The 15,985-nt window shown below is 40.9% G+C and overlaps 2 protein-coding genes across 3 annotated transcripts in view; one reads left to right on the top strand and one right to left on the bottom strand.

Annotated features, from left to right (window-relative positions):
- Positions 1 to 11,784, top strand: part of IMMP1L (inner mitochondrial membrane peptidase subunit 1) — a 98,995-nt gene extending 87,211 nt beyond the window's left edge. Inside the window, exons 5-6 of the mRNA XM_054971432.1 lie at positions 8,180 to 8,290; positions 11,705 to 11,784. Of these exons, the coding sequence (XP_054827407.1) occupies positions 8,180 to 8,290; positions 11,705 to 11,773 (180 nt within the window). The 3' untranslated portion in view covers positions 11,774 to 11,784. The remainder of the gene's footprint in view (positions 1 to 8,179; positions 8,291 to 11,704) is intronic.
- Positions 11,785 to 11,947: 163 nt separating this feature from the next.
- Positions 11,948 to 15,985, bottom strand: part of DNAJC24 (DnaJ heat shock protein family (Hsp40) member C24) — a 131,705-nt gene continuing 127,667 nt past the window's right edge. Inside the window, exons 4-5 of one of the 2 annotated variants that reach the window (XM_054971433.1) lie at positions 14,902 to 14,970; positions 11,948 to 12,986 (exon numbers count right to left, since the gene is read on the bottom strand). In XM_054971433.1, the coding sequence (XP_054827408.1) occupies positions 12,862 to 12,986; positions 14,902 to 14,970 (194 nt within the window). In that variant the 3' untranslated portion in view covers positions 11,948 to 12,861. The remainder of the gene's footprint in view (positions 12,987 to 14,901; positions 14,971 to 15,985) is intronic. The other variant, XM_054971435.1, reaches the window with a different exon arrangement.

Genomic DNA, 15,985 nt, shown 5'->3' with positions numbered 1-15,985 from the left:
AGTTTAATCCCTCCCCAGTGTCAGGGCTGCATTCCAGTTCCTTTTCCCTCCCCATCTGACTTTTTTTTCCCTTTTAAAAGGTTTCTGGGACATTCAGTCATGGATCTCCCTGACTCTCTTCTAGATTGGCCTTAAGGTAGGGATGAATTCCAAGTACACATTGTACTACAGCATAGTGGCTGCACAATTAATATGTACACAATTAATATGTATTAAGAGAACTCATTCGCAGCTATGGAGTGGGATGTCACCAATATGCAGATGACACCCAACTCTATCTCACTATATCTCACTATCTGTGTCCCCACAGGATGCAGTAGAAATCTTGGGTTGCTGCCTGACAGCTGTGGTGGAATGGGTGAAAATGAACAAATTGAAATTGAACCCAGACAACATGGAAATGATGCTTGTTGGGAAGGCAGAGATCTTAAAGGACGTTGTACTCCCCACTTTCGATGTACTTCATTTGACCCTTGCAGACTTAGTTAAGAGCCTAGGGGTTATACTAAATCCAATGCTACTACTACAAAAACAAGTTAAGGCAGCCACAAAAAATGCTTTCTACAACCTCGCTAGCCTGGAAGATGGTTTCTTACCTCAATGTGGCTGACCTGGCCACCTGGATCCATGCTATGATAACATCAAGACTTGGCTACTGTAATGCACTATACATAGATCTCCCATCTAAGTTAACTAGAAGACTCCAATTGGTGCAAAATGCTGCGGCGCAACTGTTATCAGAGTGAGCAGGAACATGAACATCACCCCCATTCTGCAGTCACTCCATTAGCTATCTATCAGATACTGTGCTCAGTTCAAGGTATTATCACATACAAAGCTCTTCATGGCCTTGGTTGGGCATACCTACGGGTCTGCCTCCCTCCCTATGTTCCTCCACGGCAACTTCACTCATCTGAACAGGATCTCCTGCAGTTGCCACCCTGCACATGGCGAAATCAGCAGCAGCCCATACATAGGCTTTCTCTGTGGTGGCCCCTACCCTGAAGAACCACCTGCCTGAGGAGGTCAGGAGAGCCCCCACTCTCCTAGCTTTCCACAAACAATGCAAAACTGAATTATTTAAAAAGGCTTTTGTATTGTAGAGAGGGGTCTCAGATGCTCTGTTAATAAGTTAGGGACCATAGACTTCATACATAGATTTTACCGCTCTTACCCACACTGTTAATCTGCCTTGAGTCTCAGTGAAAAAGGTGGACCATAAATGACATAAATAAAATAATGAAAATCACCCTTAGAAGATTTTTTGCACCCCACCATAGAGCAATGCTTTGTTGAGGAGCTTTTTCATGTGAAAAATAAATATAATCAAAGGATTTGTATTAAAATAATGAACAATTCTGCTGCAGTGATGGCATCTCTATTTTAATTTAGGTGATGTATACATGGCCTTCTGCTTAAAATAGAAGCTTGCAACAAAGTGCCCCACAAGTTAATATTGTGATTTATATACTTTTCCCATATATTGGTTTTTGTATTCGTCTCAACTAAAGTACAGCTGTGATGTTTATACCTAAGGTAGAGTTGAATGGGAATCTACCAAGTTCAGACTATCAGCTTGACCATTTGTATTCTTTGCATGTGTGTGGCATAGATTCAATCTGAGGCAGGCCCAACATCGCAAAGACATGCTTCCTAAAAAAAGAGCTTCAGAGAAGCTCTAATAAATGTCTGTTCAATAAACACTCTACCTCTCCTACTGTAGTTGCTCCCTAACCACTAGTATGTAGGGGTGTACAAAGGCACTCTGTTTCGGGTTTCTTGTTTCGGGTTTACCCGAAACAAGAATCTGTTTCGGAAATAGCAAAACCCGAAATGGCTAGCCGTTTCGGGTTTAGCGTTTCGGGTTTAGCGTTTCGGGTTAGTTTTGGGTTGTTTTGGGTTTCTTTCGGGTTTTTTCAAAGGGAAAATGCCTCCGTCTTCCCGGATGCCTAGGGGAGGCATTTTCCCACCGAATCAAGCCAAAATTGGTGGGGACCTTCCTCTAACTCCTCTCTAACAGACCCCCAGGTTTCAGACCGATTGGACTTTGGGGGGCCATGTTATGGCCCCCCAAACCAGGTCCCCCCATCCTCGCATAAGAAAGGGAAGGGTGAGCATATTGTTAGCTTGCTGCTGCTCATCTTCATTATTTCCTATGGGGAAAAAATGAAGAGGTAGGCTTCCTTTGCCAGGGGTGGCATTTTGCATGCAAAATGCCCCCCAACCCTCTGGGGCGCTTCTCCCACCCTTCCTCCCACCCCCGACCAAGGCTCAGCCTGCTCCCACTTGGGGGGGGGGCATTTCATGGCCTCCCCAAGTAGGTGCTCTTTTCTCTACTACTTACAGCTGGGGGAGGCTTGTCTTGCCAGGGGTGGCATTTTGCATGCAAAATGCCCCCCCAACCCTCAGGGGCCCTTCTCCCACCTTTCCTCCCACCTCCCACCAAGGCACAGCCTGCTCCCATTTGGGGGGGGGGCATTTCATGGCCTCCCCAAGTAGGTGCTCTTTTCTCTACTACAGCTGGGGGAGGCTTGTCTTGCCAGGGGTGGCATTTTGCATGCAAAATGCCCCCCTACCCTCAGGGGCCCTTCTCCCACCTTACCTGCCACCCCCCACCAAGGCTCAGCCTGCTCCCACTTGGGGGGGGGCATTTCATGGCCTCCCCAAGTAGGTGCTCTCAGCCCCCAAAGTCCACCCCTTACAGCCCCACACAAACCCAATTCCCCCCCAGCTGCCACACACAGACCCAAATCCCCACATTAGCCCCTCACAGACCCAAATCCACCCCCAGCAGCCCCACACCCATAACCCCAGGAACAGGCTGGCAAAGGCCAGCCCTCTCCCTTTGTTCCCTATGCTGGGAACTTCTAAACTCTCCTTCCCTGGGCAATTCTGCACAGCCCAGGGGTGCCACAATGGTGGGCACACTTCTGAGTGCCAGCTGGTCCCTGTGAAAGAGCACCTGAACCACAGACACCCTCCCTCAAATTCCCCCACCACCTACAGAGATGGCTGGCCAGCCAGACCCATTGTTCCCTATGATGGGAACCAACTGCACAACAAAGAATAAAACACGAACAACACAAAATAAAGTTTTTAAATAATTATTTTCTCCCTTTCAAAGTACAAGTAGGCAAAGCATTATGACACATTACACCAGCAGTCCCCCACACAGTAAAATAACACAACTCACTTAACATCAGAGAATCACAAAGCACAATTCCTGTCAAAAACATTTTATTTCTTGAACAGCTTTAGGATACACAGCAGGGGGGGGCACACCAAAGGACATTCCAGCATTCCAGCTCACAAAAATAACACAACTCACTTAACCTCAGAGAATCACAAAAGCACAATTCCTTTCAAAAACACTTTATTTCTTGAACAGCTTTAGGTTACACAGTAGGAGGGCACAACAGTGCATGATAGTAGTGTACTACACAAAATAATACAACCCACTTCACCGTTTTTGACAGCAATTGTGTTTGGGTGATTCTCTGATGTGAAGTGAGTTGTGTTATTTTTGTGTAGTACACTGCTTTCATTCCCTGTTGTGCCTTCCTACTGTGTAACCTAAAGCAGTTAAAGAAATAAAGTGCTTTTGACAGCAATTTTTTGGGGTGATTCTTTAATGTGAAGTGAGTTGTGTTATTTTTGTGTAAGATACTGCTGCCATGCCCTTTGGTGTGCCCCCCTGCTGTGTAACCTAAAGCTGTTCAAGAAATAAAGTGTTTTTGACAGGAATTGTGCTTTTGTGATTCTCTGATGTTAAGTGAGTTGTGTTATTTTTGTGAGGTAGAATGCTGGAATGCCCTTTGGTGTGCCCCCCTGCTGTGTAACCTAAAGTTGTTCAAGAAATAAAGTGTTTTTGACAGGAATTGTGCTTTTGTGATTCTCTGATGTTAAATGAGTTGTGTTATTTTTCTGTGTGGGGGACTGCTGGTGTAATGTGTCATAATGCTTTGCCTACTTGTACTTTGAAAGGGAGAAAATAATTATTTAAAAACTTTATTTTGTGTTGTTCGTGTTTTATTCTTTGTTGTGCAGTTGGTTCCCATCATAGGGAACAATGGGTCTGGCTGGCCAGCCATCTCTGTAGGTGGTGGGGGAATTTGAGGGAGGGTGTCTGTGGTTCAGGTGCTCTTTCACAGGGACCAGCTGGCACTCAGAAGTGTGCCCACCATTGTGGCACCCCTGGGCTGTGCAGAATTGCCCAGGGAAAGAGAGTTTAGAAGTTCCCAGCATAGGGAACAAAGGGAGAAGGCTGGCCTTTGCCAGCCTGTTCCTGGGGTTATGGGTGTGGGGCTGCTGGGGGTGGATTTGGGTCTGTGAGGGGCTAATGTGGGGATTTGGGTCTGTGTGTGGCAGCTGGGGGGGAATTGGGTTTGTGTGGGGCTGTAGGGGGTGGACTTTGGGGGCTGAGAGCACCTACTTGGGGAGGCCATGAAATGCCCCCCCAGTGGGAGCAGGCTGTGCCTTGGTGGGGGGTGGGAAGAAAGGTGGGAGAAGGGCTCCTGAGGGCTGGGGGGCATTTTGCATGCAAAATGCCACCCCTGGCAAGACAAGCCTCCCCCAGCTGTAGTAGAGAAAAGAGCATCTACTTGGGGAGGCCATGAAATGCCCCCCCAAGTGGGAGCAGGCTGAGCCTTGGTGGGGGGTGGGAGGAAGGGTGGGAGAAGGGCCCCAGAGGGTTGGGGGGCATTTTGCATGCAAAATGCCACCCCTGGCAAAGGAAGCCTGCCTCTTCATTTTTTCCCCATAGGAAATAATGAAGAAGAAGATGAGCAGCAGCAAGCTAACAATATGCTCACCCTTCGCTTTCTTATGGGAGGATAGGGGGACCTGGTTTGGGGGGCCATAACATGGCTCCCCAAAATCCAATCGGTTTGAAACTTGGGGGGTTGTTAGAGAGGAGATAGAGGAAGGTCCCCACCAATTTTGGCTTGATTCGGTGGGAAGCCTCCCCCAGGCGTCCGGGAAGACGGAGGCATTTTCCCATTGAAAAACCCGAAACAACCCGAAACGTTTCGGGTTATTTTGTTTCGGATAACCCGAAACGTTTCGGGTTTCCCAAAACGTTTCAGATAACCCAAAACAACCCGAAACAAGTTTGTTTTGGGTTTCTTTCGGGTTTCAGAAACCCGAATTGCACACCCCTACTAGTATGTAAAGGTACACTGCCTCCAAATATTGGTGCTTTGTGTTGCTAATGTTGCCTGACAGACCTATCCTCCATGAATTGACTAATTCTCTAATCTAAACTAGTGACCATGACTGCATCCTGTGACAAATTAATTATATGTTTCATGAAGAAGCATTTCCTTGAGCTTGTCTCAAGTCTACTGTCTGTACAATGTCTGTGTGTGTTCACAAATTCGCTCATTATGTGAGAGGGAGAAAAAGTTATTTTGTTCACTTTCTCCATCCCATGCATAATTGTATGAGCTTCCATCACCCTCATTTTCCCCCTAAAGCCCCAAACTCTTTGCTCATTCCTTACAGGGAAGGTGTGCCTACATCTTGATCAATAATTCCTTTTCAACAAGGACCAAGCTAGATATGATGGCAGCATATGTTTCTGTCAGAATTGCTTAACAAGATTCCTGCTGCATCAACCAAGCCTTCACCAAATCCAGCATTCTGTTTCCCCTAACTGGTTGCTCCTGGAAATCTAAAGCTTCCTCTGTAGTTGGTTCTGTGTTTTAACTACCGAATTGCCACAATCATGTAGAGTGGTGAGGGTTAAAAGGGCATGCTGGTGAAGAGTGCAGAAGCCCCTGCCTGCAGTTTAATTCCCATTAGTCTGCCCCCAAAGACACTTTTCAGTCAAGCTCCAATGAAAGAAGTGGCCTCAGTTGGGAAAACAGTATTTGGCCAGGAGGTGCTGCAGAATGGTAAATTGTAGGCATGATAGATCCACTTTTGCTTTTAAACCCATGGAAGTGCCAACATTAGGTATAGTTGGCCCAGAGTATTGCAGAAACAGGTAACTAGGTGAATGTCTTTTATTCCTCATGCTTACTTTTCTCTAATCCTTTGTCCATTCTGAAGAGCAACCGAAATACTTCTGAATTGGTTCAAAATTACCTGCCTGATGCTATAACTTGCTGTACTTGCACTTATAACAAAATAACTCCTAAAAGAGGGTATGATTTTCCTTTGAGCAACTTAGATTCATGCTTGATAACTGTACTAACAGAAGGTTTTCTTTTCTTTTCTTATGGATTTGCAGTGGAGTGGTGGTACCTCCAGTAGATCTAAGCATCGTGCCCTGCTTAATAACATTTTTCACATCCAGCTATGTCCAGCATTTTAGCTGTGTTAAAATACTATTTTTATTTTTTTTAATGTTTAATTTTAGGCTTCTCCTATACATTTTTATTTTCATTCTCTTGCCATAAATTATATTATTAATACTCTCTGGCTTACTGTTGAGCCTTACTGCTGCTTGATATAGTAACTGCTTGACCATAATTCTCCTGAGCAGAAAATCTTGTGCTCGAAAAAGTAGCTGAGTTAAACTGATGCAGAAACTGAGGCCTTTCTAGACATTACTTGATGTTCAGGGTCAGTATTGCATGGAGAGTCCATGTTCAACTAAATGCTGGATCTCTCATGCACTTACTACTGATTCCTTTGGTGAGAATGAGAAGCAAAGTATATGGACTTGAGACTTGCTGCCAGTCTCATTTTGACAGAGCAATCCTTGGCAGGTCTACTCAGAATTCTATATAAATTTATTCAATGGGGCTTACTCCCAGGAGAATGTTCCTAGGATTGTATTGTACATAGTTTTATGGGGACCAAGGATCTGAATTGGCCCTTTATCAGTTCCTGTGGTTGAAGTTAACAAGTCTTTCTATTGCTTGGATATAAATGTAGTAGCCTGCAATAAGCATCTATGTGAAACTTGATAAGCTCCTTCTTCATTTTAAAGTCATCCTGGGGCTGCGTCTTGGTGTGAAGAGTATATTGACTCAATTAAATCAGCCAGCTCTTGAATCTGTGACAATTACATATAATTAAAGTAATTTTTCTTCCCTATTGCTTGTGTTTGTTTAATATTAAGAGTTCTTTGCCAATTGTAAAACATTCAGCTGTTTTATTCTGTCTATATTCATTCCAAAAACCTTACATGCTGGGTATTTTGAGCTAATTTTTTGTCTGCTGGATAAATGTGTACAACTCCAAAACGTTTTCTGCTAAATGCTACTGCAGTTGTTAATTCCAGGTGGTAGTCACATTAGTCTGAGGGGGCAATATAAAACAGAAATCCAGTGGCATCTTAAAGACTAACAAAATTTATTCTAGCATAAGTGTATGTGAGTCAGAGCTCACTTCATCAGATGCGTACAGTATACACCGATGAGGCTGATGACCATTGGCTTAATGGATGTATGCTTCATGAACGCTTATATGAGAATGAATTCATTTAATCTCTGAAGTACTACGAAACTCATGTTTTAATTCATTGCAGTTAGGTTACAGCATCTCAAATATCACAGCATTTGTTTAGGGCTGAACCTATGGCATTTAATACAGCTCACACACTGTCCATATAGGCAGTAAAAGGTCTCTGTTATATGATAAGGTCACCATCATTAATTTTCAAATTATGAGGGGAGACTTTCCAGTTTGTGATGGTCATTATTGCAATATTATGTGTTGTGGATCCTGCCTGTGCATAGAATGAATTGAGATCTTAATTAGAACTTTGACAAGCTCTCTCTGATAAAATGATGAGATTATTTGTAATTGATGTCACAATCAATTACCATTTAGTTCATCACAAGCCTACTAACAGGTCTAGCCTTAGTACTGGCCCCAGGATGTTGATGAGTGTGTGGCTGCCCTGTTCATGCTGTTACTGCGACAGCAGGGCGGATTTTCAGTCAACATCTTAACGACCTCTTTTGAAGTCTATTAAATTAATGACCCTGTCACATTGGTCTAACCTCTTGCATCTTCATTTGGGTGCTTTTTGTTGCATTATAGTGTTTTTGGAACACATGAAAGAATAGATACTTGGATTTTCCCCCTTATCTACTCTGTTTTAAGGAAATGTCCATTCATTCATCGTATGTAAATTCTGAAAGATAAAATTAGATTGTACTATTGTGAGATGACTCTATTTTCTTTCAACTACATGTGTACCTTTTAATTTTGATTTTTTTTCCAGGTACCTAAAGGACATGTTTGGTTAGAAGGCGATAATCTCAGAAATTCTGCAGACTCCAGGTGTTACGGTCCTGTTCCATACGGGTTGATAAAAGGACGTATTTGCTTTAAGGTATTCTTTTGCAATCTAAAATGTGTTAATTTAACAGTTTTTATGTGTCTTGGGGGCCCTATACTACCATTATGAGACATTTTCATTATCTAGTACAGCACATGGACTAGGGTGTTAAAGTGTTTCAGAAGAACATGATCTTCTCAAATGACTACTGTGTTTAAAGATGTGTAAAACAAGAGCCAAGTGAATTTCAAACCCACCCACATGTATGAGGGGAAAAAAGAATGAACATCTTTGTGTTCCTTGTTGGAGGCATGATATGAAAGTGCAGTACTGCAAAACAACACTTCTGTAGTCCAGTGAAATCTTTACTGAAGCATATTCTAGCTGCTCTATGTTCTGATTTTGATGAAAGAATCATGCATGGATATGGGACTTTCCTACCTTGCTTTACATGCAGCTCTTTCTGTCCCCAGGACCACCCTTGGGGTGCTGTCCAAAATAGCAACTGATGCAGAGATGAGAGGGAGAAATCTGCAAACACCTACCTCCAAGCATAAGTGGAAGTGGCTTCTACTCACACAGGGAGTACTTTGGATCTGTGCCTAGTATGTCATGGCTAAAGTTACAAGTACTGCCAGCGAAAATGATGAGGCTAAAGGTTGGGCAACATAACAGGCTAGATTTACCCATCTGTGATCATAAGGAGTTCAGAGGCAGATCTCCTCAGCCTTCCCCTACCAGCCCAGTGGACCCACAAATGTCAAGCAGTGGGAGACATTCCTGAACAAAATGTCACATGCTTTGGAGACAGTGGCAATAAGTACAGAAAATCAGGCATAATCGCTCCATCCCAAGACAGAAAATATTTGTTTTAAGTCTTGTTCAGAATGGTCAAAACAACCAAAAGGGCACACCGGATACAGAACTGTCAACAACACAAAGCAAAGCTGGTGTATAGAAGCAACTCAAAACAATTTTTGCAAATGCGTACAAAAGTTTTTACTAGTTATATTTGCTAAATAGCTAAAGTGCACAGACAAATGTATAGAATAGATATCCGCAGACATTGGCACTTAGTCTCAGGCATCAAGGGATGTGAAACTGTCCCTAAGATTGGCTATCGCAGAACTAAAAACCTGAGGGACCATTTAGTGCAGTCAGAATTTAAGAGCGCTGCCACTTTAAGACCAGGTGTTTCAGGCCACTTTCCCTGTGGAGACTGCAATGTCTGCCAATACATGGTCAAGCTATCAGAAATTAGAGTACCAAATTTGAGCCGCCCTCTGGTCTCAGAGTCTTTTTCCACTTGCAAGACCTCGCATGTTATTTACATTGTACAATGCAGCTGTCCTTTATCTTATATAGGGAGCACAAATAGACTTTTAAAATTAAGAATTCAAGAACATCTCTCCCGCATAAGAAATAGGAACATGGAAGCACCACCGGTAGACCATTTTTTAAAGAAGAATCATCATCTTAAGGAGATTAAAATTTCTGTGGTGGGAACGGTAGATACGTCCAAATATATTGATTGTGCTAGACAACTTCTTCAGTTGGAAGAATCCTGGATTTTTCGACTCAACAGCCTTCATCCGTATGGGTTAAATAATGAGTTAGACTTATCCTGTTACTTGTGAGGTTCGGTAGAGAATGGGGGTTGCTCTTTAAGAAATACATATTTTGTCAATCTGACCTGGGGACTTTTCATTGGTTGTGTTTGCACCTTTTGAATTTTGTATAACATGTTGTCAATATTTCATTGGCTGTTACATTACAACCTGCAAAAAACGGTTATGCTTTGTAATTACTTTTGGTATTTATAGAGTGTAATTGGTTTGTAGCCCTTTCCCGGCACTGTTCCGTACTTACTGATTTGTCTGGGTCGTGGATGTGAATTATTGGTGTGGTGAACAGTAAGTACTGTGAATTTGTATAGCAAATATTTTATTGTGCATATTGCTATTGTGGTTGTACTTTTATTGAATATATTTCTTACAGTCCAGATTACACATTACTGCCTGAGGAAGTTTTGACCACGAAACGGGTATTGGAAATATTGCTGGCTGCAACCCGTAGCTGAGGAATATGCCCAGCTATACATTGGAATACGTGTTCTGGATTTAATACCACCCTTCTGGCCATTGTGCAATATGACTGAGGAAAAAGAGTCTATTGACCCACACACTATATGATTGAAGCAAAAGGAACCAATTGATTTATGAACTTTTTGCATGTATCAGAGGACTATATCACACCACTATATTGTATCTGAGCGTATATATAGGTTCACTTTGATATCTATTCTATACATTTGTCTGTGCACTTTAGCTATTTAGCAAATATAACTAGTAAAAACTTTTGTACGCGTTTGCAAAAATTGTTTTGAGTTGCTTCTATACACCAGCTTTGTTCAGAATGGTGGCAGAAAATTGTAGTGCTTTCTTTGGAATTTATCTGTATAGATCACATTCTTATAAGAAAAAAGCATTCGTATTTAATTATCTTTTCCAGAGAGATTGCATATTGGTGAGTCTACCTGTGAGAAGCCCCATAGTAGTTATAAAGAAGTCACATCTCTCTGCAGTAGTCATTAAATGCTTAGAACATAAGAATTCTATTGAAATCCATCTAAGTCCAGCATCCTATTTTTAAGAGTGGTTCTCAGCATTATTTTGTTTCCCACTTTAGATCTTCTCCTTAGAACCTTTCAAAGTGCTATATAAATATAATGATAACAGTTAAGAACTTGGGTATGAGAACAGGTTAAACAATTTAAATTTCCAAAAAAACATCAAACAATTTTAATGGAATAAATTGGTTTCCACCCATCCTTTTAATCCAGATGGGTGCCCAAGGGGATTTACACAGAATGATAAAACACAGTTTGTGGACACTTTCATCTCTTCTGGTATATCCATATTATGGGATGATACCTCACTGAAACTTCAGTTCTCATTTTGTTTATTTATGTTATTTATAGCCTGCCTTTCTCACTGAGACTCAAGGCAAATTACATAGTGTATGTAAAATGATCAATGGCTGGGACATTCAATAAACAATACAATAGAATATAGGAATTCCAAAGTTTTTGAGGTAGCCTAGCCTCAAATTCATGTTTCCAGACATATATCAACACAACACCTTTCACACAGGCATACTATCTCTAGATTTAACTTCTGTAATGAAGAGTATCCAAACCAATTGATTCATATTATGATTAGTGATTCCTGAACCACAACTGATATAATTGGCAGTGAAAACCTAAGCAGAGTCATACCCTTCTTAGCCCATTGACTTCAATGGACTTAGAAGAATATTGTAATACTGTAATATTGTGAAAACAGGACCTAATGTGGACTTATTAGCAGCATTTGTGTTTTTTTCATTTTTAGTTGAAATGAAGATGAAACACAGGAAGAGCAGACAGGAGTAAAGTGACCAGTAATCTAATATATTTTATTTTTACAGCTGTGGCCTCTGACTGATTTTGGATTTCTACGTGCGAGTCCCAATAGTCACAGGATTTGTAAGGACTAAATGAACTATGCACATTTGAGTTCTCCTGTGGCTTTTTTAAAAATACTGCATAAAAATATGTGTTTTTATATATAATAAATAAAAACATTGTGCAATTAAGATTCCCTATGGATTTAAATGGAATTGCTTAGAACTATACAACAGTGCTTTTCAGTTATCCCACAGTCTTGGGTCATTATTACCTTCATTTATCCAATGTTATAAAATACACATTTACAAAGGACATAGATATTATCCCAGTAGTTGTTTACAAATCATGCATTTTTTAAAATCTCACAATCACATTGCTTTTTATATATCTAAAGTAAGTTATATAACCGTCCTGAAAACAAGGGAGTCATAAAAATTTAGGGGAGGACTGTTTTTAACTACTATGGTACCACGTAGGCAAATAGATGACTCTGCAGCAATGAGTAGAAGCCACTGTAAACCTGTATATGACCTCCGTGGTAGGCACTGCTGAAAATAAGTCTTCTACTTCAATAATGCAGATTCGATACAGACAACCCCTAAAGGAGCAAGTTTACAGATAGAGCCTTTGCTCTCCCTGTCCCCACCCACACTCTTGAGGAGATCAACAGAAACCACTATTCTTATATGATCTTTGCCACAAAAGGAGCACTAAGAATAGGGGTTTGTGATGAAAGAATCAGGAGGAGGGATTTTTGCTGATTTCCTCCTTCCTCCTACAGCGCAGAGACTTCATCACCCCATCTTCCAAGAACATTAGTCTGCAGTTTAATGTAATATACAATATCTGCTTTAATCAGATAACCTTTCAGTTACATTTTGTGTACCAGGTATGTTATCCTGTGTCCTGCGTGAAATGAAATCCAACAAAAGTAACCACCTCTGCATTAGAGTATGGGATTTACTTCTGTGCCATGAGTAAATTTAGGAAGTTCCGTATTTAAAATAGGAATAAACAAGCAACACTAAGACAAGAACAATTACAATGTAAAATGCCTACTTAGGAACACTGACTGTGCATTTTTGGGTTTTTAACCCCATACAACTTCATTCTTATTGTCTGTTCAAGAAGATGCTTCTTATGTCTTTTCCTCGTGCTCAAATCAAATATTGTTGGATCATCGAAGAATTTCTATAACTAGCGAACAGGTGTCACAGCATACCAGAGAAACGTCTTCAGCTTCATTTTTGGAGATAGTGTAATTTCCACCACATCGACAGATGAGAGAATAACACTGATTATCTGTTGAAACAAAAAAAAAATAACTTTAAAGGTTTCTCAGATATATTTGAAACTTTTCCTAAAATCAAGTAGCATAGTGGTAATATGGAGCTCCTCATCATAGATGTGGAAGGACAAGTCATTTTCAAGTGAAAAAAACAAATGCTGCAACTGGAATCCCTAAAATTAGAATTCCTCTATGACAAAGGTTTTTAATAAAATACAAACTAGCTCTAAGCAAAAGCAAAGAAAAACCTGTTTCTGGAGTAGTGTATAAAATCTGCAGTATGTTCTCTTACAATGTCAAGAACCACAGAAAATACTATTACTATTATTTGTGTTACAGCACATTAAAGTCAGGTCCTTGTCCTTCAGAATCTCCCAAATAGTAGCCAACAAGGGAAGGGGGAAGGAGTTGGGGATAAATGGGGGAGGAATATACATTCATTTCAGTCACATGTTTAAGTTTAGTTTCAGTACAGAAGGGATAGGGGGCATATCAATGTTTATATGGAAAAGATTGGTTTTGAAGTGGAAGAAATGGCATTATGCAGGTGTTCTGGAAGGCAGTTCCAGGTAAAAAGAATTTCAGTAAACTCCGTATGTACAATCCATATCTGGCTCTTATGTGACAATTTTGCTGGGTTGAAAGCTCAAGGAAAGAATGCAAGAAATCCTTGCAAATATCTTTTCCAATAGAGTTAAAGGGGAAAAAACCACAGTGAAGCTGTTTCACATGTAGACTTGAGTGCCTTTTTGATATTAGCAACCATTACAGCAATAGTTTCCCTTCTTACATTGCTCTACAGTATTATAATCTTAGCATCAACTGACAAGTAGTCAGTTTGCCTGTTCTGCAGTATTTCATATGGTGTAGCCACCCCACCAGGCCCACGGCAGAATGCCTAGTTTGCCTAGCAATGAAAAAAATCCAAACACAGGCAAGTTCCAGGCTTTGATTTATTAGAAAACAGACTGAAACCAAACCACCAGTTTTAGAGAAACCTATGGTGTAGCCACATTTGGAATACACAGGATAGATACTGTGTATAGTTCAGGTTGCTACAAAACCTGATATATCACACAAAAAAAAGATATTATAGAACTGGAAAAGGTGCAGTAATTCAGCACTGGAATTGGCTGCCTAGGAATGTGGTAGATTCCCTCATTAGCAGTCTTCAAGAATCAGCTGGACAAATACTTGTTGGGGATGCATTGGGCAGGGGGTTGGACTAGATGGTAAGGCCCCTTCCAACTTTATGATTCTATGAGATACAGGAAACCAAATTGATCAAGGGGATAGAGCACTTTCCCTGCAGGGAAAGGCTATAGCATTTACAGTGCAATCCTAAGAAGAGTTACTCCAGTCTAAGCCCACTGATTTCTTCTTACGTTTTCATTGTTAGTCCTTTTTCAGTTTAGGGAAAACAATGTAACAGGAGACAGTCATAATAGTAATTTATAAAATTCTGAATGATGGGAGTTAATAGAAATTCTGTGTCCAAAAAGGGGGACTCATGGTTACCCAAAGAAATTATTTAGCATTTGATTCAGGACAGACAACTGAAATCACTTGTTCATTAAACACATAGTAAACTTATGGAATTTGCTGCCAGCAAATTTGGTGATGGCCACTGGCTTCAAGGGCATAAAAGGAGATTAAACAAGTTCATGGATAATACGGTTAACAGGTGCTGATAAGCCTGGTAGAGAAGTGGAATCCCAGATGCAGAAGCAATATGTCTCTCAATGCAAGATGCTGGTGGGAAAACATTAAGGGCTGTTGTCACCATGCTCTGATTGTATGCTGTGTGGAAGTATCTGGATGGCTACTGTGGGAAACAGGACATGTCTATGTGGACCTTTGGTGTGATCCAGCTGTGCTCTTTATTTGTTCAATTTATACCATATTCAACAGTTCCACATATTTTCTTACTGCAATTCCAGGCCATATCTTGAAAGGAAACTTGAGCATCCACTGGCAATACTTCTGTTAATTCATGTTCTAAAAGAGAAAGGCAATCAGTTCTAACAATATGATGCAGTTTCTTAATGCCCTACAATTTATATTTCTAAGTGACTGAAACAAAACGGTAAAGATGAGAAGAACACTTTAAGTTGCCCAATCCCATTCCCTGTTCTAATGAAACATAAGCAAAGGCAGTGTGTGTACTGGGATGGGTGGAGATAATGCAAAACAGGCAAAGCGAACCTCAAAGTAGTGGTGGTGGGGACTTTTCGGAAGAGTAAAAACCATACAAGTCCATTTTTAGTGTTCTACATCAAACCTTTTGGAAACTAAACTATAACTATTAAGGCTTTATAAATTATTCCAACACTGGAATGAGGGTTGCCAGGTATCCGTTTTTTACTAACAAACACCAAACCGGGGATACAATACACAGCAATTACTGTATGATAGTGTATAAACTATTTATATAGTGCAAAGTGCAAAATAACATACAGTCAATGAATAGATACAATAAATGAATATGATAATAAATCCAAGGTCTGTCTGTCCATATGTCTGTCTGGCATATCCCCTTGGCATCTTTATTTCCATCTTGGACTGTTGATCACCTACCTGCACACGCACCTCTAGTACTCCGCTCTTTGGCTATTGATTGATTCAGTGTAGCTTACTTTACGTATAGAAAATGGACAGACAGACCTTGGATTTATATATTCATTTATTGTATCTATTCATTGACTGTATGTTATTTTGCACTTTGCACTATATAAATAGTTTATACACTATCATACAGTAATTGCTGTGTATTGTATCCCCGGTTTGGTGTTTGTTAGTGTATCTTGTATACTGGTGGATCTCTCTTTGTTGCTCAGGTCTCCGTTTTTTGCCTGGATAGCCCGGAATTTTCTTGGACTGTCCAGGGGAAATGGACTGAAAATAACAGACACTTGGCTTCAGGGGGGAGTTGTGTGGATGAGTGCAGGGTTCATGGCTGCTTCAGCCACCATGTGCTGCTCTCACACAGCCATGGCTCAGGGAATCCGGGCTC

Source organism: Eublepharis macularius, chromosome 2 (genome assembly GCF_028583425.1).
Source record: "Eublepharis macularius isolate TG4126 chromosome 2, MPM_Emac_v1.0, whole genome shotgun sequence".
Taxonomy (NCBI): domain Eukaryota; kingdom Metazoa; phylum Chordata; class Lepidosauria; order Squamata; family Eublepharidae; genus Eublepharis; species Eublepharis macularius.
Note: the sequence above shows the minus strand (reverse complement) of the source record. Positions and strands in the feature narration are given on the sequence as shown.